General features: G+C 56.1%; 2 protein-coding genes across 4 annotated transcripts in view; both read right to left on the minus strand.

Annotated features, from left to right (window-relative positions):
• Positions 1-2332: 2332 nt before the first annotated feature.
• Positions 2333-25931, minus strand: part of HOXC4 (homeobox C4) — a 36766-nt gene continuing 13167 nt past the window's right edge. Inside the window, exons 1-4 of one of the 3 annotated variants that reach the window (XM_072765154.1) lie at positions 5390-6521; positions 5114-5230; positions 4026-4965; positions 2333-3524 (exon numbers count right to left, since the gene is read on the minus strand). In XM_072765154.1, coding sequence (XP_072621255.1) covers positions 3172-3524; positions 4026-4464 — 792 coding nt within the window. In that variant the 5' untranslated portion in view covers positions 4465-4965; positions 5114-5230; positions 5390-6521 and the 3' untranslated portion in view covers positions 2333-3171. Of the gene's footprint in view, positions 3525-4025; positions 5231-5389; positions 6522-25931 lie in introns of those variants that run through there. The other 2 variants (XM_072765153.1, XM_026000061.2) reach the window with 2 other exon arrangements.
• On the minus strand, positions 21649-24000 carry HOXC5 (homeobox C5). Its single transcript, XM_026000060.2, has 2 exons — positions 23320-24000; positions 21649-22590 (listed from the first exon to the last, which is right to left on the minus strand). Exons 1-2 carry the CDS (start codon positions 23771-23773, stop codon positions 22376-22378), a joined length of 669 nt encoding a protein of 222 aa, XP_025855845.1. The 5' UTR covers positions 23774-24000; the 3' UTR covers positions 21649-22375.

Below are 25931 nucleotides of genomic sequence, written 5' to 3' on the forward strand. Positions count from 1 at the left end.
GGGGTGGGGGAGAGGTCAGAGGCGCTGCCGAATATAAAGGCGATGGGAGAGAAAATGCTGTGTCCTCCCCGTGAACCTGGCTGCGTCCTCCCCGCCCCCCCACCAGCCTTTCCCCTCTGCTCAACCCAACTTCCATAAAAGCTCGGCCCTCGGCTTCCCAGGGAGGCTGTGGCAGCATGGAGCGGCGGGGACCCAGGCTGCTGGAGCTGGGGCCCCCCACTCACCACCCCGCCCTCTCAGGCACCCTGATCCCATCCTGGGTGGTCAGGCCCAAGGAAAGGAGAGCTCAGGCCAAAGAGAGATTGGAACCCACTGGAGGGAAGGCCAGAGGCCAGAATCTTCAATGTAAGGGGGTTTAGTTTTGTTTCATTTGTCAAGAATTGCGGATTTCTGATGTTTCCCCTTGTCAGACCTGGAGGGACAGAGAGCAACTCTGTGCGTACGTGTGTGAGAGGAGGAGGGAGAAACTGAAGCCCCGAAAAAGGCAGAGGAAGGAACTGTCCGGATGATCCTGCTGCTTCCCTGAGCTAGAGCGTCCCTTCGGCAAGTTCAGGGAGAAGCTTAGGAAAGAAAAGAGAATTTTTCTCCTCCTCGCTTGCTTTCTGCTTTCGTCTCTTCCGCCCTTGGGAAGAGATGGAGATAAATTCCTCTGAAACCAAAGGAGCGAAGTTAGAAAAGACTATGGATCTCAAGTTCCTTTTCTTTCTCTTCCCCTCTTTTCCCATTTAAACTACCTTATAGGGTTGAAAAGACCCCCAAGTCCACCCCTCAGGCTTCCCTTCCCTTTTCCCAAGCACAATTAGACCCCCTTGTCCTGCCCCAAAGTCAATTGCCTCAAGATGATAGGAGCTACAGTCAGATTTGGCCTCTAATTCACTTGATTACATAAAATAACTCCAGATAATTGTGGATCCCGCTTCCTCACTCTGTAGGCAGCGTGTTTTGCTGTCTCCAGGGCACCATTGAGGGAGGAGAAAGTAGACCTCCAGGGCCAAGTGATTCCCCCCAAAACACACACACACACACACATATGCACACACACGCGCACCCACACGCACTCCACTCCAAGGACCAGCCAGCAAGTGGTTCGAGAGGAAATAAATCCAAACACACTGAACAACAGATTTTCACGACTGGTCCCATTGTTACCTTCCACCCCAGAATTTGGGGAGAGAGGCGAGGAGTATCCCCGGCTCCTCCACAACTCGCACATCTCTTCTCCCTCTCTCTTCTACTTCTGGTAGCCCTCTATTCTGCAATTTGAATGAATTGTCCAAGAAGCTCAACCAAGTTCCCACCCTGACCTCCTCCCAACAAACAAGCAAAAATTTGAGCAGGCCTGGCCTAGGGCCTGGTCTTCAGGATCAGGATTATCTGGGAGCCTTTGGCTTAAATTAATGATTCAGGTAATCCAGGCCAGTTGCTGTTCTTTATTTGTTTGTTTGTTTCTCTCCCCTTGTTTTTAATCCCCAAGGAAACAATTGGAAAAACATTTTTTGGTGTTTTGGGGGGTTTTTGTTTTTGTTTTTTTTTAACAGCCAGAGAGCCTTGTTCCAGCTTTACCCAAGCCTTGTCAGAACCTGGGAGGTTATAGGAAGAGGGGTGGTCCCTGCCTCTCCCTGTGTCTCTTCTCAACACCTGGCAGGTCCCCGATAAAAGTTAGGGGAAAAAAAAAATCAAAGTTGTTCATTATCTCCAGGCAGCAGGCTTTGAGGCCTACCCATGCAAGGGGGCCTCCCAGGCCTCTGGCCTCCACTTCACCCTTCTTTCCAAGTCTAAACAAACAGAGAAGCCACCCTGACAGGTCACTTTGCTGCTCCAGAATCAGCAGCTCAAAATCTTCCTCCTTTTAAGAAGCACATGCATGTGGAAGGGGCATCTTCCTTAATCCCTCCTCCCAAAAGAGTCCTAAAAGGTGCAAACTCCTCTCTCCCACTCCCTAAACTTGCCTTCCTGTCTGCAAATCAGGCAGGCCTACTCAGCTGAGAGAAAAGAGAAGAGGGGAGAGAGAAATCAACAGAAAGAAGACACTGTGCCTAAGTACAGAAGAGTGGGACCCTCCCAGCCCCACCGTAAGTCCCCCCACGGGAGTCTGGCCTCTCTGCAGACTCTGGGAAGGGACCCGAGAAACCAGCACCAATCTTCCACAACCCCTCTTTTGAGGACCCCCTGCCCCAACCCCCTTGCTGGTTCGCCTAAGGACACTGGAAAAGGAGCTGAGAGTCAAGATTTGTGTGTTTGCTTAGAGTAAACTTAGGCAACTATGGAGAAGGTGGGATGTTAGCAGGCCAGAAGGAGGAGGGGGATAAAAAGAAACCATCAGACATTGACGTAAAACTAATTCACATCCACTGGTTTATTATTGATCACGGGGCATTTCACATCGACACTAAAATTCTTTATTGCAAGTTTTACAATAATCAAGTAAATTCAGTCCAAAAACACAATAACCACGATGGTGGGGTGGGGGTTCTACCTATAGACCGCCTCTCTGAACTGAAAGTTCATTTTTATTTTCTTTTGGCTCCTTAAACTGAACAGCTCTGAGAGGCTCTTCAGATGCATTTAGCTTTGTCTGCTGTCGTCCCCCCTCTCCTCCCAGCCCCCCCCAACAATAATACAAAAGAACTTCATAGCTTTGTTCTCCTTAAAATGACTTCCCCCTCACTAACCTCCCCTGGTGCATTTTCAATGCAAAAGGCCTAAGGAAAGGGGGGGGGGAGGAGGAGGAGGAGGAGGAGAAGGATGAGAATTGGCTTAAAAATCTCTCTTTCCTTTTTTCTTTTCCTCATTTCCCCTGAAATTCACCCAAACCAGACCATCGCACCTTGCAATATATAATTTTTGCAGCTTTTTCCTTAAAAAATAAATAACCCCCCAAAATGGCCTTAAAAAAACCAAACAAAACAGAAAAACCGAAAAACCAAACCCCAGCAGGTACCATGCTAAGACAACATCACATGCTTAAAAGGGTCCTTAACAGTGGAAAGGGAGAGAAGGGCAGAGGGCTTGTTTATCTGTTTCGTCAGTTTGGAATTGACAAGGGATGAGGTGGCAGGAAGAGAGGAAAAGAACCAAAAAATATATATATATTAAATTCTATAAATAAGAGTCAATTTGTGTGTGAGGGGAGGACGGGGGCGCGGGGAGGGGCAGGGTGTGAGTTATGTTTTATAACCTGGTAATGTCCTCTGCCCGCTGCTCCGGCGGCGTGGCGCTCTGGGAGTGGTCTTCAGAAGTGCCCGGGGTGGCTGCCGAGAGGGTGCTGGGCGCAGCGCCGGCCGGGGGCGCTGACCTGACTTTGGTGTTGGGGAGTCGGTGGTCCTTCTTCCATTTCATGCGCCGGTTTTGAAACCAGATTTTGATCTGCCTCTCAGAGAGGCACAGCGAGTGGGCGATCTCGATCCTTCTCCTTCGGGTCAGGTAGCGATTGTAATGAAACTCTTTCTCTAATTCCAGGACTTGCTGCCGGGTGTAGGCTGTCCTCGAGCGCTTGGGTTCCCCTCCGTTATAATTGGGGTTCACTGGGGGGGGAGGAGGAGGAGGAGGGGAAAAGCAAATAGTGGGGTTCAGAGGCAGCAGGCTCCCGCCCCCCCCACCCTCACCCCATCCTCAGCTCTGTGGAACGGGAGGAGGGGGTGGTGGAAATAAAGTCATCAAGCTAAATGGCTTATAAAGAAGTTGAAGGGAGCTGGAGACTTTGTAGTGTAATAAGAGGGGAATCCTCATTGTAACGACACTGAATTATTTATGCGCCCTTAGAAAGCGAGCATAGTTTTCACACATACATAACAGATCGCAGCACATGGCTCGGACTGCCCAGAGTAGCTAAGCCATAAAATTTATGGGGGATGTAATTACCCATTCTCGCTCGTAAATCCAGTTCAATTGTGCTAACCCAGAGTCGCTCCTGGAGAGAGAGGGGGAAGGAGAGAAAGGAGGACGGGGCCGGAGGGGGCCGGGGAGGGTGGGGAGCGCTGGGGAAGAGGGGAGGGAGGGGGAGAGCAAAAAGCAAAGTTGCCTACCCGTGCTAACGTGGATTTTTTTCATCCATGGGTAGACTATGGGTTGCTTGCTGGCGGCGCTGGAGGGATGGTCAGGGGCTGGCTGGCTGCAGGCTGGCGGGGCTGGGGACGGGGAGGCGGAGGCGCCCGACAGAGGCGCCGGCTCGCAGAGCGGCTGGGATTTCTCGGGGTGGTGGTGGCCCGCCTGGGCCGGCCCGTGGCCTCGCGAACTGCCCGGCCCCTGGAGACTGGTGCAGCTATACTGGCGCTCGGGGTAGCTAGGGCGCGGAGGCGGTGGTGGGTACAGCTCCTGGTGGTGATGCTGGAATCCCGATTCCCTGGTCCGGCCGTAATATTCCGGACTGTGTTCAGGGATGTAGCTATTTTGCGAATATTCTTCGCATGGAGGAAATTTCGGATCGATGTAGTTAGAGTCCATCAAATACGAGCTCATGATCATTAATTTCTGGAGTGGAAAATAATTTTTCTCGCTTTGTCGTTTTTCTGCTCCATAAAGCCCTCCTACTAGCTAGCGACCCTGTAAAGTTACTTTCACCATGTGACTCCGCCGGCCAATCACACGGAGCAACCCAGTCCCCGGATAAGGAACCGAATCGCTTTATTCAAAATGTATCCAATTTTTTTTGTGTGTGGTGGTGGTGGTGGTGGTGCTGGGGGTGGTGGGGGTGGTGGTGTGGGGTGAGCCGGCGGGGGCGGCGGTGCCCCCAGCGCGCACCCCGCCAACTGACAACCCTCCCCTGCAAAAGGAGATGGGAAGCGCCCGGCGCCCTTGCAAAGCCTGGGCACCAGGAGGCTGTCGGGAGGCTGCGGCTCAGCGCCCTCGCAGGGGCTCCCCGTGGGCCTCCGGCGGGCCCCCTGGGCCTGGCTCCTGAGCTTTTCCAGAGGTCTCCATTCATGGCGATCCCATCTCAGTCTGTGTAGGTCACCGGGCAGCGCCCCTCTTTTGCAGGAAGAGGAAGTTGAATGAGGAGGACTGGAGTGGAGGTTGGATGGGGAGGGGCCCAGGCTGAGCCCAGGAGGCTGGAGAGCCTGGGGTGCCCCCCATCCAAGGATACCAGAGTCCAGCCCCCTTCCCCAAACACACTCACCCAACCCTCTGGCCTGGGGGCCGCCGAGGCAGGGTCCCAGCTGGACCGGGCAGGTAGAGGCAGCGGGATGCAAATGATTCTGACGTCATTTCTGGAGGTCTGGGGCTTGAGCCCCCGCTGAAGAGAGACAGGAAGTGGTTGGCAAGAGCGGAGTTCGGCAGCGGGCCCTCCTCCCCCGGTGCCCGCGGACCCCCCTGCGCCAGCCCCGAGGACACTCTCCCGGGCTCGCGGCTCGTCCGCGGCGGCCCGTCCGGCCTGCTGCCTCCTGACAACTACCTCGGGCCTGGCTCCCGAGGCCCCGGGGCAAGGCGGCCCGTGCCAGGAGTCGGTGCCCGGTGACCGTGCCCGGCCGAGGCCCTGGGCGCTCTTCTTCCTTCATCCCCACGGAGGGCCCGACCTACTCGGAGGGAGGCCTGTGTGGGCAGAGCCTGCTTCCGGCCATGCACCACATGTGTTTACATGTAAACACACATTCCCGAGGGCCAGCTCCAGGCTGCTTTCCAAAAGCCGAGGGGTGAGCTCACCAAGCTGGGGAGGCTGGGCAGGCCTGGGGGGTCTCCAGGCCATCCCTCCCCGCTCCCCTCCCCGGGCGCCCACCCACACGAATACCCTGATGGTGGGGTGGCGGGGCCAGGGAGGAGGCCAAAAGGGGCTGCTTTCTCTGAGCCCCCCACCCCCCGCCCCACGGCAGCCGGGGGTGGCCACGCCGTGCCACGGATCCCAATTAGCTGATCCCATAACTCAGAGTTGGGGGGCGGCGGAGGGGAGAGCCCAGGGAGGAAGCTGGGTCCCCTTGTTGTACTTGATAACAATTATAGTTTAAAATCATAGCTTGCCGGGGCTTGGCTATATTTTACTTGATAACAATAAAAGTGACACATAAAGTTAACTGTTTATGTTTTATTTATTAGACTAAATCTGCCAGCGGTGGTAGGAGCGCTTGCCTCGTCGCTCCAGCTTTTATAGGGCTGTAAAACGTCATAAATCAGTCTCGCGGAATCGCCCGCACTCTTTGTGTCGCGGCGGCGCAGGGCTGGCGGCCGCTGGCTGCCTGCACCCTCCTTTCCACGAAAAGTCGTAATGTGATTTTTTTCCCTCTGATTTTATTATTATGATCGCCGCCGTGATTAGTCAATCTACCTTTAATTCGCCGCCCTACGCTGCCTCCTCCCAGCCCAGCCTGGTTGACACTTGAATAAGTACCTTTTAAAACGGCATAACAACTATTTGAGGGTTTAATTAGAACATCTGCAATTAAGGGAATGAGGAGGGGAAAGGGAAAAAAATAATAAAGCCCTCATGAGAGGGAGACTGAAGGCGGGAGATTCCCCACCTGTCTTTCACCACCTTAGGGATGCAGGAGAGGGGGTCCCCACGTCCAAATTGGGGCTCACCCCGAGGGCAGGGAGGAGAGCCGCCTGGGCCCGCTGGCCGCTCGCTAGTCTCCAGTGCGGGGTCTCCCCTCACCCCAGGCTCCGGCGTGGGGCGCCGCCCCCCAGACCCGAGCCCCAGGAGGACGGTGCCCTGCCCCCTACCACCTGGCGGGTGAGGGAACTGGAACTCCCTGGAGGGCCACCATCTCCCAGAGGAGAGCCCCAGCCCATTCCTGCCTGGGACCGCCTGCCTGTGAGCACTGGCCAGTTTGGCTGCAAGAGGACCGTGCAACTGGGAGGAGGAGAAGGCTGCTGCTCCACTGCTAGTGGTCGGGAGCCTGGGAGGGTTTTATCTGTTGTGATTATTGGGGGCAGGGGTGGGTTAATTACAAGTTGCTGCAAGAGGGCAAAGGGAAACCTAAGCTGAGCCGCCTACCTAAAGAGTCAGGAGCGCAGCCCCAGGCCGTCCCCCGGGGAGAGCGGAGGCTCCAGGGAGCTCAGGTAGGGTGGGGGCAGGGTGGCTGAGGCCCGAGGAGCCTTCCAGCCCCACCCCCAGCCTCCCTTTCAGGCCAACACCTGGATCGGGCTGCCCCACCCATTCGGGGCCCAGAATATTCTCTTCCCCGCCTTGGCAAGGTGAGGTCTTGGCCTGGCTCCTCCGCTCCCAGCCCTCGCTCTCACCTTGTACCTGCCCTGCCCCCTGCCACAACCCTCTTTTCTTCCATCTCCTCGCCTTCTTGGGCTTGTCAGGGAGTTCTTCCCAAGGCGTCGCCCATCCCACGCCCCTGCTCCCCGGGATTCTGAGCTCCTGCAGGTGGGTCAAGGAGCGGGAGCAGGAAACCCACGTTGGGCCAGTATGTCTAAGTAGCTACAGAGCTCAGCTGCCTCCAGCTGAATGTCAAGCCGCCTTTGGTTACCACAGCTAACAAACATGCGCGCATACTGCTACTCATACTTATCAACACACTAAATGCCTCCTTATGAGGCCATAAATAGGTGGGGTTCTCATTCCAGGTTTGCACAGTTCATTCAACGTGCGCCTCCAGAAAGTGAAATCTGGGAGATTCCCCCCATGTACCCACATTCATCTACATCATTTGCAAAAAAAAAAAAAAAAAAAAAAAACTCTCTTTGGGTGCCTATACCTTCATAGCAAGGAAGTCGCCTATCACAAGGGGCAAATAGCAAGCCAGCCAGTCTCTACCACACACACATGCAAACATTTCACCTGGATATTATTACAAGCACAGAAATAAAATCCCTCTGGAGAGCTCCTGCACTTAGCATTGGCTTAATGTTGGGGGGGGGCACTAAAGCAGCTCTTCCCGCGAGGAGTCCCTGTATCTGGTCCTGTCTCCTTTTGTGCTTTGCCCTCCTGCTCCTGCCTTGCCAGCCCAAGGATCTCCAGCCCTGCTCTGCCCTCCACCTCTCTCTGCCCCAATTTTATTTTTTATTTTTTCTGACCACCCTTTGCCAGCCTCCAAACGCTCTCCGAATGCCACCCTCCCCATCTCCTTTCTAAATCTCGATCTGGTTTCTCTTTCGGAAACATGTTTCAGTACAAAGCGCTTCCCTTCTGACACCGCTGAAGAAAAATATGTGTCCATTGTGTGCGAGGCCTTATTGTGCCCGGATTACCATACTGACCGTTGGATAACCCATATTCCTCCCCTCCCCAGTAACAAGCTGCCGGCTGAGGGACCTCGGCGGCTCCACACATTCTGTGCTGCATTAAAACCTCACCTCTTAGACTCCCTGGATTTTCCTAGGGAGAAAAATAAATGGGAGAACCAACTCAGGATTTGGAGGGCAAAGAGAAGGAAAATGAGGGTCACTCCTTTTTCCCACTCTCGGAAGTGCAGGATTTTGTGTGTGTGTGTGTGTGTGGTTTTTGTTATTGTTGTCTTAGAGATTAAAAATCCCAACACATCTCTTTCCTCTTCCTCAAATAAATTGACTTTTAGATGGTATGCCGCCAAGTAATTCATTTCATTTTTATTTTTTTCTCCGAGCAACTTGAAAACCCCAAACTAAAGCAAGACTCTCATCTCATTTTTTGCCGTGTGTGTATGTATATATGTGTGTTTTTGTCCCTTTCTAACGCCAGCAGGCAGAAGTAATGTATGCAAAAGAATATGCAAATGCTTAATTGATTTTTTCTTAAATCTCTTGTCAGTAAAAGTAATGAATTGGTCTAAAATGATTTTAATAACCCGGACGTGTCACCAGAAAATACTAAACCTTTTTTTTTTTTTCTCCTGGAATCGCTTATGGTCTCAAAAAAAAAAAAAAAAGCAATCATGGAATGTTAATTTGCCCCCCTTTAAAATATTAAAGATGAATTTCTCTTGTTTGTTCGGAGACCATAGGCAAGGTCCTCTCGTGGATTTCCCCCTCCTTGCCTCGCCTTCCTTGGAATTCAATTTTCCTCAAATCTCGTTTAAAGTGGCTTTTTAAAAAGTGGCCGCATTTTAATATTGGTTAGACAGAGTGACCTGCATTTCACCTCGGGTGTTTGACTTGTTCCAATAGGTCACTGCCATGGGGTTATTGATGGGGAAACTCCATTGAAATTTGTCTCTTCGCAAATGGCCTTTAGATCTTCCAGCGAGTTCAATAACTAGTTATAATGTGGAAGGGGAAAAATGAAGGCCCTGGGCTAACGAATTTGATGTTTCATTTTTATGCTGGAGAAATTGTTAGTTAGAGGTTGGGTTCCCCACCCCCTTCCTGGTTCATCCTGGCCTCACTGACCCCCACTCTCATCCAAGGCTGCTGGATTATGTCCCCTTTAAAACTTGAGCTGGGGTGTCCCTTTCTGCCTTTGATGCAAGCTTTGATTCTTCTGATTATTAATATTGTTGTTGCTGCTGCTGAAAATTCTGACTTGAAGCTGTAGGAAGCTTGCCCTGCTGGAGATTTGTAACCTAAACTTTCCTGTTTGGGGTGGGGGAAGGATTTTTACTTTTTTAAAGGAGGTGAAATGCAGTTTTGAAAGTTCTAGGAATCAGGCTGGCTTTAGGGTAGCTACGGAAGGCTCCCTGGCCTGGTGCTCCCAGGATTAAGGAAATGATAGGAGGCAGGGAACCCTTTGGGGGCTTGATGAGGGCATCTCAAAGTGGTCCAGTCTGTTCTTGGTCTCTGAGCCACCAGAGACCCATGGGACCAGGCACCCAGGACCAAGGAAAGCAGAGACTGGGAAAGGCTAAGGATGGAGGGATAATTCCACGGAGCAGGCAAGAGAATCCTGGGTGTCTCATCGAGGGTCAGAGACATCATTCCTGGAGCCTTGGATCGGTAGCTGCTTGCTTCATGAGAAGGGCGCCCCAGGAAAGCCCACCGCCCCCCAAGACGGTGCATTTCAGTGAACTGCAGAGAACAGAGGGAAATAATGGGGGCGGCGGGGGGGTGGGGGAGGCGGGTGATGGAGATTTTATAAGATTCCCTGATTTTCCGGAGCCCTCAAGTAGTAAGAGAGGAGTGGGCAGGGGAAGGGAGGGAAGGTCTTTATTTTATTCTTCCCAACCACGACCAAGTTGGGGCCCCCTTGACTTCTCCAGAAAACCCTCTTGGAGAAAGGACTGCGGAGAGCTAGGTCTCCCCGGGCTGACCCAGCCGTGGGACATCATCACCAATATCAACCTCTGTAACAACCGGGGCATCATCCCCCCCCTCCCATGAAACAGCTCCCAGCCAGCCTCCTTTCCTTCTTCCAGGAACAGTTCCTTCTCCTTCCCCACTTCCCCACCCAAAGGGGCCCGGTTTGCTCAGCCCCAAGTTTCTCCTTTAATAAAACCCACCTGCCTCCTGAGCCCCTTCCCAGCCTTGGCCCGCAGATGGGAGTCATTCTAAAGGCTTGCCTGACTCCCAGGTTGGGGCATTGAGGGGCTTCGAGGCCCAGGCCACCAGGTAAGAGCCTGAAACCCGGGGTGCCCCCTCCCTCCATCCCTCGCGCCCAGAGGCAGCCTCTCGGGGCCCCCTGGGCTGTCGCAGAAACTTCCCTGGACGCATCCCTGGCAGCGCGGTTAGGGAAGCAGCCGATGCGCGCGCTGGAGGCTGGAGGGCCGCGAGGGGGGCTTGGGGCGACCCCACCGCGGTCCGCCCGGAGCCTGCCCGCAGCCGCGCGGGGTCTGGCCGCCGCCTGCGCACCCGGCCCAGCCTCGGGCCTCGCCCTCTCCCCGGCTTAGTTACGTGATTGATTTTCGCTTCGGCCGCGTCGGGACGCCTCTGCCTCCGCCTGCTCAACCTCTCGGCTCCGCCGGTGTGTGCGGGCGGGTCCTCCCGGCGGGCGTCCTGCGGGGCGGCCCTGGGCCGGGTCTGCACCCCGGGGCGCTGCTCCCCGCTCGCCCCGCGCTCCTGCGCTGCACGCCCGGCCCGGAGCTCCCGCCGCGGGCCTGGGCCTCCTCCTCTCCCGCCCGCCCGGGGCGCGCCCCAGGTCACGCCGGGGCCCGGCTGCGGCTGCGGGGCGCTGGGGGCCGGCCGCAGCCTTGGGGGCCCGCCTGCCTCCCCCCGGCCCGGAGGCCTGCGCGCTGGGCACCTGCGCCCCCGGGATGCGCGGGGCGGCCCCTCGGCCAGGGCCCGGAGGTGAGGCCAGGGACGCGCAGGGGAAGGGGCTGCGACCTGGGGCCGGGGAGGAGCCGGCGTGGGGAGAGCGAGGGCACCGCGCGGCCTAGGACGGGGAGCCCTGCGCCCTGCGCCCTACACCCTGCGCCCTACACCCTGCGCCCTGCGCCCTGCGCCCTGCGCCCTGCGCCCGCCGCCCCGGCTCCCATCCCTCCCCCAGGCCGCGGCCTCGCCCGTCGGTGCCAACTACTAAACACTCCTCTGATTACTCCCCACGCCCTGCTCATCCTTTGCCCCTTCCAACGAGGCGAGCAAGGAGTTACCATTAGTATTTTCAGATATTTCCCCCCCCTGGGGAGAGGAGGGACTTGGGACCGGCTTTCTCCCTGGGGAAGAAGTTCCCTGAAACTTGAGTTGGTCGCCACCTGTCCCCCGACGCCCTCCGACCCCGGCACCCCCCCCCTCCCCACGCAGCAATGTTGCCGGGTAAATAAGAGCCCGCCCGCCCGGCTATTAGGATTCTGGAGACGTTGGCATCTGTAGCAATCATTAGTCAAAGCCGCGGAAGCCAAAGGAGCCGAGGAGTTGGACAGAAAAAATCTTGGAAATGATATACAGGAGCCGCGGAGGCATCAATCCAGGCCGATAAGAGCGCGGCTGCAGGGAGCGCGGCGGCCGCTTAATTGGGCCCCGGGCCCGGGAACAATCCGGGAGGGGGCACGTCGGGGTCGGGCAGTGACCCTGGCACCGCCTGGGCACCCTACAAAAATAGCCGGGGACTTCAACACCCTTTCCCCCCAAATCCAAAGGCCCAGTTGGGGTTGGGAAGGACTCCTCATGCCTCTCTCCACCTGAGAGCCAAGAGGAGCCCGATGGAAGGGTTCCTCCCCTTCTTCTCTCCCCTTCCCCTTTGTGGCTGTCTTGAGGGGTGCTGCAGGATGGGGAGCCTGGCTGGGACTTCGGGTCACAGAGACAGCCTGGAGAGAGCTGCTGTGGTCCCTGGATGGGGCAGATGACTCAGTTGGACTAGATTTGGACAGAATCACTCCCTTCAATAAGCAAAACATCCAAAAGGTAGTTGTTCTCCATCCCCACTTGCCTGATGTCTCTATTGATCACAGAGATAGACAGAGATGCATTAAGGTTAAATCCTTCCAGAGGGAGATCTATGCCCCTACACACAGATATACGTGTTATGGAACCATCTCTAAACATATGCTGAGAAGTTTAAGTTCGCTGCAAAACTGCAAAGACCATAAAGATCTCCAAATATGTAGCTTCGATATGTAGTTATTTTATGGGTTGAGGTCCTTGCATAAATCTAGATAAAATGTTCAAAATAGAGATTGAGCAGCACACACATAGCTCTTTCCATTCGAGAAAACAACCCCAAATATTCATCTAGGTGTTTAGAGAGAGCTGTACCAATACCTCCCAGCGTATGCATCCAACCACTACAGAACGAGAGGTAATGCGCACACAGGAATTCGACAGAGGACTGGTATGTTCACTGTGGATCTATAAATCTAAAGATCTATACACCTGCATTTAAATGTGGAGTAGAGAGTGATATAAAACATGCATCCTGTTATATAGACATAGATGGGTCCATAAATACATTTTCGCATGTGTAGCTATTGGGCTGCTCGGCTCTCTATAACGATATGTGTATTTGCAGTGAGTCCTAGGAATGAGGGAGATTCTCTAGTGCCGTTTGGGATGTCCCAGCCCAGACTTCTCTGAGAAACAAATGAGGGTAAACTAGAGCCTGCGCAAGTGCTAAGAGGCCCAAGAACTCATGTAATCTATGGCCTCATTTCCAGCATATGGGGGCATTTCTCCTGCGATGGACACGAGCCCTGATCCCTGGGCCTGAAAGCATCCCTGACACGGAGGTAGAGAGCTCTTTACTTCCTGTTCCCTTAGGCTCCCTGGCCCAAGGCTGGGGGTGGAGGGACCCGTCGGAGGTTGAGGTGTTTTTAGGGGAAGGCTCATTAACATTACAAAATGGAGCCATTCAGGTAAAATGTGATTTTGTTTGGAGACAGCTCACTTACTGCGTTACTGGGAGCTGTGAGAAGGCTGTGGGCTTACACACACACACACACACACACACACACACACACACACACACACCTGGAACTCAACTAAGTAAAACCCAGTCACAGACTATGGAAAGTTTCTTCCATTCATTCGGTGCTAGATGGGTTCTTCTATATGCCTCACTCCCAATGCCTCTTCTCAAGAGCTCTCGATACACCTGAAGTCCCATCTTTCCAAGACAGGGTTTGGGGCTCAGGAAAGGGGTCACAGGGGAATAGCAGACCCAGAAGTCATGGTGGGGTCTCCAGGAATCACAGTTTTAACCACCAGGCTCAGAAGCTGATTGTCTTCTATGTTAGTTCCTTTTTAATTGAGGGGTGGGGGGATGGGGTAGGGACCAAGCTCTCTGTAGGCAAAAAGAAAAATGAAAGGTTGCATGGTTTTTAAATCTGGAACTTTGAGAGGGGAAAAAAAATCACTAATGAGCCTTTTTCTTATTGGAGGCATAGGATTTAGAAAGCCTTGGACTTCCTTCTATATTTCTCCTTTGGTTTACTGGGGAAAGGGAGGTAAGGAGGGCCCCCAGGTGGGCTTGGGGAAGTGCAATCCAATCTAGCTGGCCAGCTTGGGGGAGAGTGATTTACAAAGCAAAACCTCTGATGCTACTTCCTGAGAAGTCACCAGATCAAAACAGCCTCCTCTAGGCTTTTATGACCCTGTCTCTACTCCCAACAGGAAAAGCACCCTCAATAAAACCTCAGCCCACGCCCCTATCCTCCACCCAGAGGAGGGGAGAGACACAATCTAAAATGAGGGACCTGACCCTTACTCACTTCATTCACACCACACACACACACACACACACACACACACACACACACTGGATTTTCCAGAAAGTTGACTTTTTAAAAAAGTATTTACTAGATGAAAATTTCCCAGCACTGAGCAAAGAACCAGCCCTGAGTTTGAGTTTGAGCCTAGAATAGCAAGTAAAAAAAGGATTTGATCAGACAAGGGTCTGGTCTCAGGGTTCCACATTGCTTCCCCTCTACACACAACCCAACAGGCCAACAGGACACTAAAGGTCATCAGGAGCCCGGCTGCCACCATCTGTGGGGGCTACTCCAGGGTCTAGGTTTTCCAGGGAGGCAGAAGAGGGGAAACTTAACAGTTATCCAGGGCTTCAGGGGGCGGGGTGGGCTGGGGAGGACAAATGGTCTCCAGGCTGAACCATGAGAAGAATGAGGCAGGACAACGAATGGGAAGTTGGTTGAAGCCAGCTGGTTTACTGTACTCTGCCTGGGGTAGAGGCACCCTACTGTACCGGGGCACCTGTATGTACTTCCCTGCGTTCCAGTGGGGTGCTCAGGGCCAGGGACTGGGAGATGTAAGGATCTTCCGAGGACAGAACCCAGCCTGCCCTACCTCTCTGAGAGCTGGGACACCGGCAGTACAGAAGGAACACCAGGTAACAGCCCACACATTCCACCCAGCCCGCGTGCAGCTGCAGGTCATGGTAGAACTTTCTCTGTATAGGTGCCAAGTGTAGAGAAGAAGCTGCCTTCCTGCATACGTCTTCTATTCAACTTCTCATTGTAGATCTTAAGGCCTGGAGATCATTGTAGATCTTAAGGTCCTCAGGGGCTGAACAAGGTCCTGGATTACCTTGCCCAACTTTCCCAAGTCCCAAACTGCATCCCATCCCACTCCCATCTCTCTCTCTCTCTCTCTCTCTCTCTCTCTCTCTCACACACACACACACACACACAGAGTGAATCCTCCTAGGTATCTCTATTTTCCTTTTGCCCCTTAGGAATGGCAGAGGAAGAGGAATCCCAGAGTTCTGTAGGGCTCAAGGGCAAAGAGATCTCTATCACCCCAGGTCCTCAGTTCAGACACCTTGAGCTTCTGGGGCCCTATCAAAGCAACTAGGGGATATACACAGATACACTATTCTGGGTTACCAAGGACCCAATTAAAGGGAATGTGATATTCTTGGCCCTCCAGCAGTCTAGTTCCTTCCTTAAATTGAATCTCTAGCCCAGAAAGCCTTAGCTTGGGGGTCTTAAATCCAGATTGTCTGTCTTCTCCACCTCAAAGAGCTCCAGGGTTTCCAGTCCCACCAGCAGGAGGCTCAGAGTAATCCATGCACCCCCAGCCAAAGAAAACAGAGTTGAAACCTAGGACAAGGACGTTTCAGCTCAAAACCTGAGCCCAAAGCAATTGTACACAGAAAGGGAGAGTCAAAGAGACAGATAAAGTTCACAGGGGTATTAGGAGGAAGTGAGGCAATACAATCTCTTCCCAGTGCCTGTTTGGATAGAAGCAAGCTCCCATTTTCTTTTTCCACTTTTCATGAGACCTGGAAGCTCCAGTGTGAGAGACCCACACTGGAGGAGAAAGTTGGTCTCAAAGACCAGCACACCACCCACCAGGGAAACATAAGCTTGCGTGCTCTACTTCTAACTCATGAAAGAGGTCAGTGATGCTGTGTGGTGGAAGTTGACTTGGGAAGTGGGGGGCTCCATGTCTGAGGAGAGCTGCCCTTCCTCTGACTTCTCATCCTCCGTCTTCCCATCTGTTCTATGGCATTGTCCCCAAATCAGGCCCACCCGGAAGACCAACAAGCAGAGGAGTGCTGACAAAGCCCAGCTTCAACTGGGTTATTCCTTCCACCCCTGAAACCTTGATGCCCCCAGAGAGAGTTTGGAGGTCTGGGTGGCACAGGCCATCAGAGCTCCTAACCCTCAAATCAGCCCAAAGAGGGCAGATCAAGAGAAGGGGAGGGAAGGGGAGCTTAACCATAAAATTAACCATGGAACAAAGTCCTGGAGACTGGAGGATACCGGAAGGAGAAATGTCTGGGTCTGGACCCACGAGTGGATTGGCTCAGGGATCAGCCCAAGTGTTCAGGAAACACAAGCACTCTGTCCTACATGCACAGTTTCTGTGTCATCAGAGGCCCTGGTTCAGAAATAGTTTCTCACGCACTGCTTGTTCTGACTTGACCCACGTAAACACAAACCCAGAAATCCATATCTTTGGTGGCTGTGCCCTTGGATGGCTATTGGCCAGAACACAGGATCATCACGTAGTTGTTTATTATTATTATTATTATTATTATTATTATTATTATTAAAAGAATGCAAAGGAAAAGGATTTAAATTCATCAACTGTTTATAATATATCTAGGGAGGATCCTGATTTTCTGTGCTCACTTCTTTTTTTCCAAATCCCTTTTTCAACTGGCTCAAAGTTATTCAACAAACTAAAGGTACCAAACACAACTTTAAAAAAAGTCTCCGCTTCTGCTCCCTTCTCCAACCACATCAGAGGTCCTTTGATAAACGGCTCCTGGGCACTTCCAGAAAGATAAATCAAAAAAAGGTCGTTTTTAATCGCTCCCAGCTGACCCCCAGGAGGCTCAGAAAAGAATGCAAACTGGTGCAAGGTAAGTGTTTAGGCAATAATCACGGTCAGAATTTGAATTCAGGGCTGGAGTTCATATCCACACCCACTGTACACCCTAATCTAGAGTCCACACCTATAAAGCCCAGTGAATTGGGTAGGATCTGACCCGCGAATATGGGAATGATCCAGAGGACACCCCCACAATGTCAAATCCCTGTGCAAATGAGACCGACCTCGAAGCACGTTGTTAGAACTGGTGGATGCAAGCCAAAGACACCCCAGAAGCAGTTCAGGGACAAAGGGAGGGGCCAGGATATTCTCAGCATCGCTCTTCCCCTAGGTATCTGAGATAGGGCGGACCCAGGAGCTCAAGGAGGTGGTGAGGGAGGGAAGGAGGAAGAGCAGTTGAGGGGAAGGGCGACACAGAGACCCGAGTACTTTTTGGCTGATTGGATGGTGTGGGCCATGTGACCCTGCTTAGAGCATTTCTGATTGGTTATTTGACCTCTTCTAGGGTTAAAGACCTAGGAACAAAATTAAAAGCTTCCCGGGTTGACTGGGGCACCTTGGCACTTGATTGATCGCCCATCTCCCGCTCCAGGAAGACCCCAAAATCGAGTGCAGGGAGTGGGGTGGAGAACCAAGAGTCTCAGACCCAATTTATATTTGTCTCTCTTCCATTTGTAGATTTGTCCTACAAAACGTTAAAAAAAAAAAAAAAGGAAGAAGAAAAACTGGCCCACACAAATTATTTGTGAGGAAGGATGATCTATTATCACTGGGGTAGGAAGAAGGGGTGATATTTAAAGGGAACTTTTGAGCCTAAGAAATAGAATAGGAGATGAGGAAGTCCTAGAACCCCTAAGAGACACCCACCCGGCTCCCCCAGAGGAAGGGGCTGGGGCTGCGATTTGGCCAAGAGGCCAGGAAGGCCGCCTTTGCCTGGGTGTGGGGCACCTGCCGAAGTCCTTGAAGACCAGTTCACTCGCTCCCTGAAGCCCTGGGGAGGCTGGGGGGGGGGGGCAAGGAAAACCCCCTCTAACCCCCCTCCCCAGGCTTGAATGCAAACCCCTCCCGCACAGACGGGTGGGGAGCTCGGAGTGAGGGTGAGAGAGCAGAACCTGCGAGGTCACTTTTTGACTGGGCTACTGGGGAGATCGTCTGGGATCCTCCCGCTTCCCAGGGACATAAAGGTGTGGAGGGGACCCCGGAGGCCCAGAGCGCCGGCCTCGGGAGTCCTCACGCAGGGGTGCAGAGCTGGGGAAGGCCGCCGCTCTGCCAGTCCTGGGTCCCGGCTCCCCTCCCCCTCCCCAGTCGGCCTGGGCTCCCCGCCCCTTCCTCGGTGCCTGGGGGCGGCACTGCGTCCTCTCCCTCCCCGTCCCAGCCCCGTCGTCCCCCAGACTCCCTCTGGGAGGTGCAGGCCAGCTCCCTGCCCTGCCCCCGCTGTCCCCCCCCTTCCCAGGGCCTGGACGGTCCCCCGGGCCCCCGGGGTCAGCCCTTCAGGGGACCGTGGGGAGGGGTAGGCACTGGCAGGTGTGGAGGACACGTGCCTCCGGCTCCCGACGCCTCCACCGCTTCTTCCCAGAAACCTTTAGGGACGCCCAGCGGGGGCGGCCGCAGAACTCGGCCCCAGACGGCCCCCACAGGCCCCTCTCCCCCCAGGGCTGGGGGCTAGCCGGGCCTGCCTCCCTCTCCACCGTTTACACTCTCCTCACCTCGGGGATGGCTAGGCCTCCGGGGCCTACTTTTATCTCAGGCAAGGGCTAGGCAAAGACCCTAGCAAAGACCCAACAACTAGGGGGAGGTGGCTTGAAAGCGCACTGGCCCCGCCGACTCCGACCCCAGACTACAGACGCTGGGACAGACGCCCCCCAGGCCTGCTGGAGGGGAAAGGGAAAACGCTTGGACTCTCTGGGCTCCGCCAGCCACCTTTAAGATGCCTCTGCCGTCGCAGGTCGCAGCCTGTGGGCTCCGAAGTCCCAAAGCCTGCCTTCCTGGCCTCCCTCTCCAGCTGCCTCACCTGCCTGGACGCTGAGCCGCTGGCCCAAGGGCCGACCCGGGCCCTCCAGCCCAGGGAGGGCCCCAGGCGCACTTTGCGCGTGCGCCCAGAGTTTGCACGCTCCTACAGACCCGAACACCCAGGTGTCTGCCGCAGCCTTTCTTCCCAACTGAGGAGGGAGAGGGGCCAGGGAGACCTGGCCAAGCTCTAAGGGACCCAGGCCTCTCTCCACCGCAGTTGCCTTGCAGCTGGAGGGAATAAAGGGCAGGGAGGGGAGGGCCGGCCAGGCCACAGGAGACAGCTCCCGGCCCTCCCAGGCTCCTACTCCTCTCCCACCCTAGCCTGGGAATGCCGGCGGCCTCCTTCCCCTCCCCTTAATGAGTGGGAACTGCCTTCTATCACGGGGAGGGGGATTAGGTAAACGGGAGAAAGGGTCAGAGAGAGAGAAAATTAACTTACAGCGTTCGCCTGGGATTCATTTGCGAAGATGTAACCTCTCACCATCATCCCCAGCGCCGTAATCCCCTCTAACTGCCGGGCCCTCTGTCCTAGCATTAAACCTCACCAGCAGCTGCGTGGCTGGACAGTTAAGATTATATATGATGTAAATATATTGTGGGTTTGTCAGCTCTCCCTACACCATAAAACTTGGTTTAATGACATCACGTGGTCCCCCAAGAGCCACTCACGGGCTTGCCTTCGGGCCATTCACATAAATAACCTCCAAAAGTTTCAAACTCCTAAATTCACATAGAAGCCGTGCGTATTTCTCTAATGCTCAGTTACACTAAAAAGCCCTTGTGCTGCTCCTTGCCCCACCCCCAGACCCCCCTTGCAGGGTGGGGAGGGGGGAGAGGGTGGATCCTTATTTATTTATTTACTTACTTATTTCCATAAGGACCTGTCGCCTTCGAGGTCGTGTTGATATTTTTTCCTCCTATTTTTTTTCCTCCTCTCTCCTCTAATTGCTCAGAGTGGGTCGTGTCCCCCTCTTCCCACTCCCCCGGGAAGGTAAGTCACGCTTCTTCCCCTTTTTTTTTCTGGCTGCCAGAGGGGGTGGGCTTCAGGGCAAAGTTGGGAGGCAGGCTCCCTGGTCTCTGCTGGGGACCCAGAAGCCCCTCCACTAACTTTCCCAGAGCAGTGCCAAGTCCTGGCGCTTGGGGATTGTTCCAGGAGGCTGGCTGGTGGGAGATCCACCCCAGGCTTCGAAGCAGGAGCCTCCGCGCAGGGAGCAAGCCAGGGTCTGGGCCGCACCCAGTCCCCACGTAGGGGAGGGTGTCCGAGGCCTCTGGCTGGGCGGTGGCAGCTGACGCTGCAGCAGAGCCTGGGGCCTGGGGCAGGCCCGCAGGCTGACAGGAGGGGCGGGGGCAGGCTGGCGAGGCGGCGTCCGCCCAAGTCTGGCCAACTTGAGCCAACCGTCCAGCTCCTGCAGGGACAGAGGCCTTAGCGCTGCAGGAAGGAGGCCTTTAGTGCACGGCGGGCTGCTGGGCCCGCGACGGCTCCGAGCAACCTCGCCCCGGCCCTGGCAAAGCCCGGTGCATCCCCTGGGGAGGAAGCTGGGGCCTCGGCACCAGGGATGCTGCAGCGCGGGACGGTGGGACGGCGGGCGCCACGGCCTCTTTCTTAGTTAACTGTTACCCACTGGAGACGCCAGTGCTTCTCCACGCTTCACCGCTCGCCCAATAGTTTTGCTCAGCATGGAGAAAAAATTAAAATAACTCCCTGAAGAAAATTACACATTTTATTTGCGGGAGAGCGAGAGCGAGGGATTGAGAGGGGAGCCGGGTCGGTGCTGGGCGGCGGACTGCTGAGTGCCAGTCAGGCACAGACCCCGCAGGCGCCCCAGCCTGGCCTGAGTGCGCGAGGGAAGGGCGTCGCGATGGGCACGGATCAATAAACATTTGTTGAGACCTCCTGCGTGCGAGGCACGGGGTGAGGAAAGACTCTCGGGTTTTAAAAAAATGACAGATGCATAGCTTAGGCAGTGGGATGCAGAGAAGTCAGTCCTTATAATAAATCCTAGGAGCATCAGCATTAATAATCATAAATATTCCCCTTGCCCCTCCCCAGAGTCTCTCTGCTCCCTCTCCCTCTTGGCTTCAAGAGCAGCCTCCTAGCCCAGCTCCCGAACCGCACCCTCCCCCAGTGTGGGGGGCCTAGGCTTGGCTCCAGGAAATCACCCCGTTGTGGGAGGCGGGAGAGGAAATGCAGTAAAGTTTTATGGACCCTTCCCACATTTGTTTCTCCTATAAAGTACTTCCTCCCCCATCCCATCCCAGGAGCCTGGAGCAGAGCAGAGTGTGGGCCTCAGCCAGCCTCGGCACCACCTGAATTATCTGTCTCCCTCCCCCTTCCCTTTAGCCCACCCTCCCCCTCCACACAAAATCCCAGAGAGTGAGACAAATGATGGCAAACAGACAGGACTCAGGCACCAGTCTATGCAGCTCCTTGCCCAGCTAATTGTCCTGCATAGCCTTAGGCCCTAGGAGTGAGGGGAACAGTCTGAACGTTTCTTGCTAGGCAGGTACACTGTGGGTTGCCCTCCTTCCTCCCATCTCCCCCAGTATCATAAAAGGCAGAGACACACCTTCTCCAGCTCCACAGACCCCTTCACCAAGCAGCACCAACTCTTTCTGGGACCAAATGGCAGCCCTCCCTCTATGTCCAGCAAGGTCCCTCAAAGACCACCTAGCCCTGGGAGAGATCTTCAGAGGCCCAGAAGGGCCCGAGTCTGACGACCAAGGAGCCCCCAGTCCCTGCAGGTTAGCCCTGGCATGCAGTGGGGGCTGGTGCCAGTCTAGAGGCCTCAGATCCACCCAGCCAAGGTGGGAATGGGGCGCAGAGGCCTGAAAGCCCCGGAGAGCCACAGCACGGGAAGAGCCAGTCCACACAAGCTAGATGCCCCCCCCCCGCCCCTTCCCCCCCCACCAAAGGCCATTCTGGGAACCAGGGATCTGGAAAGGAGGTCAAATTCACCTCCCTGCCCTCAATCCTTCTAGAAGTTCCTAAAAATTCTTTTTTTTTTACAAAGAGGCCGAGAGGCTGTGGGCCTCTCCTATGTCCCATAGCCCATTTAGACGCTTTTACCCAATACATGCCCCCAACAGAGAGGACCGCTGCGTCTTTGGTCCTGTTCTCTCTTTGTCTTTATTTGATATGACAAAATATAGTTTCAGGAAAGACCTGGAGTCAATAAATAGTTGGACAACAGCGATGGGGCAGGAGGGCACAGAGTCGTGGCAGGGACTAGTGGGCAGCCAGGAGCCTCTGGGACTGCTTGCTGGGGTCCAGTGGCAGGGAACCCCCAGAGCTGAGCTAGCTGGTGAGCTGAGGCGGGGGGCCTGAGAGGGCATGCAGAGGGCGCAGGCTGGAGACGTTACGGGGCTGAGGGGTGGCTGAGAAGGTTTGGAGAGCCTAGGGCAACCGGGGGGCCCTAGGCGGGCCTTCAGTCATCTCCCCCCTTTCATATGCAAATCATTTAAAGACCGAACGTGGAGTTTAGTCGCTACACCGAAGCACCCCGAGTCCGGCGCCCACTCGGCCAAGCACAACCACTCTCGCCGGCCTAAGCCGGGAACAAAGGGCAGGGGAGGCCGAGGGGTCGGGCCGCGGGGCCCCCCTTCACGCGGCCGGGCGGCGCTCGCCCTGAGCCCGGGCCGGGCCGCCAGGACCCAGGGAGCCCGGGCCGCCCCGCCGGGCCCTGGGCTGGGCGAGGGGCGAGGGTGCGGGAAGCCGGGGGAAGCGCTTTTGTCTGCGAGGCCGAGCCGGTGCCCAGCCGCCCGGCCGTGCCCCAGACGCAGACAGAGGAAACCCGAGGAGGAAAGGCGCGGGGAGGAAAGCGGGCTCGGGGCGCTGTGTGCGGCCCCCCCGCCTCTAGAGAGCCTCTTTGCTTTTCATTTTGGAATCTTTCTTCCACTTCATCCTGCGGTTCTGGAACCAGATCTTGATCTGTCTCTCGTTGAGACACAAGTTGTTGGCGATCTCGATGCGCCTGCGGCGGGTGAGGTAGCGGTTAAAGTGGAATTCTTTCTCCAGTTCCAGAGTCTGGTAGCGCGTGTAACTGGTTCGGGACCGCTTGCCGTCCGTCTCTGGAATAGAAACCCCCCCAAGCCAGGGAGGGGTGAATAGGGAGCAGCGCCCCAGCGGCCCGCCCCGGCCCAGGCCCCCACCCCGGCCGCAGGGAGCCCGGAGCGGCCGGCACAGGCCCGGCGGGCCGCAGGCGGGCCCGGCCCGGCGCAGCCCGGCGCCGCCCGGTGCAGCCCGGCCCAGCCCTGCCCGGCCCGCCCGGGAGAGGCGCCTCGGCCCGGCAGGAACTTTGCACCGCAGCCTTCACTCCGCAGCCTGTAGGGGCTGAGGGCTGGGGGGAGAGGGAGACCCGGGCTCGGACCGAACAATAAGCACCCTCGAGACCGAGCTCCGGGGACCCCCCTCCCGCCCCTCCCGAGTCGCTGGAAGCCTCCGGAGCGGCCCAGGCCGGGCGCCGGCTGCACGGGGGAGGGAGGGAGGGAGCCTGGGGGGGATCCCCGCTCTGCAGCCCCGCGCTCCTCACCCTTCAGATCCCTCTATTTTTTTAACTCCCTCCCTCTCCCCCAAAAATTGAATATTGCCTTTTATACACGTTTTGTTCCTATGATCCAATTATGTCGTCGTAAATTTGGGCGCACACAGCCTCTAAGCCTTTTAGTGGACAGTTTTACGAGCCATTGATGCCTGGATCGTAAAATTTATGGCCGCAGGTTTTTTTTTCTTTATTTGCCCCGCATGGCCTATAAAACCCAGGCGGACCCGAGCGCGCAAAATGAAGTCCTAAAGTTTACCGTGGCTCATGTGCAGTTTGGTCATCCACGGGTAAATCTGTGGCGGGGCCGGTGGCTGGCTCCGGGCGGCGGGCTGCCCTGTCTGCGCCTGCTCCTCTTTGATCTCCCCAGTGCTCCTAGCTCGCTCCTCCGGCGCTGGGCGAGCCGCCTTCTGACTGTACATCCCGGGGTTCAGAGGAGCCGCTTCGTCTCTGCCCAGAGCGTGTCCCGGAGCGGCCGCGGCGCTGCAGGCGGGGCGGTCGGGGTGAGCCCGGGGGCTGGCTGCCATGTCTACCCCGTGGAGAGAGTTGGAAGGCGCAGGCGGTGGGAAAGTGATGCTTAAGTCCAATCCACCGTAGCAGTACCTGGATGCCTGCACCTCTGCGGCCGATCCATAGTTCCCACAAGTTTGCATGTTATAGGCAGGGATATTGGGGCTCTGCTTATAGAATGAATTGGCTACGTAGGAGCTCATGGCGGGGAGGGCCCAAAAAAAAATTTTCTGCACCCTTTTTGATTAAGGGTGATTTGTGACTCTTTGAAGTTGAGGGGTTTTTTGTTCTCCAAAGTGCACAATTTATAGGTGGAGATATCTCTTTCTTTATCCTATGCGCTCTTCCCAAATAAGGGAGCCTTAAATAGAGTCACGTGACTGGAGCGGCCACTCATAAATTTGGCTTGATGACCTCCGGGAGGTTAGTGATGGAAGCCGGCGAAACGCATCTTGATATGTTGGCAAAGCCCAACCAAGGGGGGAGAGGGAGTGAGAGAGAAGGAGAGAGAGAGGGAGAGAGAGGGAGAGAGAGAGAGAAGGGGGAGAAAAAAAAATGGTTCTTGGAATTGGGGGGTAGCCGGGACAACGAGCCCACAGCGACACCCGGTGCCGACTTGGGAGGATTGCAGCTGGCTTGCGTGCCCGCCTTCAGACCGCTGGATTTTCTACCCTGTAGGAAGGCTGGTTGCTGCTGCTGCTGCTGCTGCTGCTGCTGCTGCAAACCCTTGAAATGGCCTTTTTAATTTTAAGGAAAGATGAGGTCTTGCTTAGGGTGCAAGCACTAGCGGATAGCCCTGTCCTCCCCACACCCAGAGTCTTTTGATCTTCAAGAATGGCTGAGGAAAAGGAGATTTTAGGGGTCTCTGTGTGTGTGTGTGTGTGTTGGGGCGGAGTGTGCCCAGGTTGGAGATCCCACGGGATTTATCCCAGGTTCTCCCAACCAAGGGTGGAAGTCCCCTCTCCTTGGAGGCCCCAAGGCCCTGCTACTGCTGAGGAGGTGACCGTCAGCGTGGGGAAGGGAACCCAGTCCCTGGGGAGGTGGACAAGATGACAAGATGCCTGCCAGGGGAGGAGGGTCCTGAGTGAGCAGAACTGGATGGGGGGGGGGGCGGTCAGGAAGCTGAGAGTGCTGGGAAGTCTGGGATGAGCCTGGAGGTGAGGATGTGTAGGGGGAGCTGAGTAGACCTCAGCATCCTGGGACCCCAGAGTGGCACCTAGTGAGAGAGAGAGAGAGAGTGTGTGTGTGTGTGTGTGTGTGTAGCATCAGACACAATGGGCTTGGAGGACTGCTCTGCATCCCTGCGTGTGACCCTCATGTGCTACCTATGCCACATATTGGGGATAGAAAATAGATGTTCATTGAGGACATGCAGAAGCAAGCCTGAAGCCTCCACGGATATCATATGAGCAGGGCAGAGGCAGAGGCCTGTTTTGTGCCCTTTTTGGAAAAGGCCTCTGGAACAGGTTTCCAGGGACCCAGATACAGGAGGTCCACAGGAGAGCAATTTCCGAGCTATCTGAAGGCGTGGGAAGGACCTGGCTGGGGGGGGGGGGGGCGGGTGCAGGAGGTGGGCAGGGCCCCGCCTGGGGCACCTTGGCAGCCCGAGGCCAGGGGCTCCGCAGCCTCCCGCCCCCGTCCGACCCCCTCCCCTAGCCCCACGTCTCAGTCTTTCCTGCCTGCCTCTCCCCAGGAAATCCCCGCCCCTGCCCGGAGAAGCCCCCTCCTGCCCCCCCCCCCCCCCCCCGCCGGCGGAGGCGCTGGAGGGGGCGCTGGCGGGGATCTGGAAGGTCTGGAAAACTCTGGCGGATTGTTTCCCTGCGGGAGAGCCCGTCCTCGCTCCCCCAGGCCCACTCGGGTTGCTCCGGCTGGGCCGAAGCAGACCAGGCCCGAGCCGGGCGAGGGTCGGGGTCGGGCTGCGCCCCCGCCGCCGGCCGGGGAGGCCGAGGAGGCCGGGGAGGCGCAGGAGCGAGGGGCCCGACCCGGGCCGGGCCCTGGGAAGGAGGGATTTTGTCCCAGGCCTGCCAGGCGCCCCGGCGCAGGCTGTTTCCAGGCTTTCTCTCCCGAGATGTCCCCGCGACGCTCGGGCTGCGCCGAAGGGCTCGGAGCCGCGCTCTTCCCGGCCCTCGGCTCCCGCCGCCCCCGCCACGGCTCGCAAGTCGGCCTGGCGCGGGCCGGGGGCTGCTCGCCGCGGGGCGCGGGCTCCCTCCTGGCCCTGGGGGCGCGGGGCTCACCCGGCCAGGACCCCAGGCCACCCCGGCAGGAAGGCAGGCCTGTGCCGGGCTGCAGACCCAGGCGAGCAGCCCAGGCCTCCCCCACCCCCAGCGAGATCCTTTGCGGCCTTTTTTGCGGGGCGAGTGC

Source organism: Vulpes vulpes, chromosome 8, assembly GCF_048418805.1.
Source record: "Vulpes vulpes isolate BD-2025 chromosome 8, VulVul3, whole genome shotgun sequence".
In the NCBI taxonomy this organism is placed as follows: Eukaryota; Metazoa; Chordata; class Mammalia; order Carnivora; family Canidae; genus Vulpes; species Vulpes vulpes.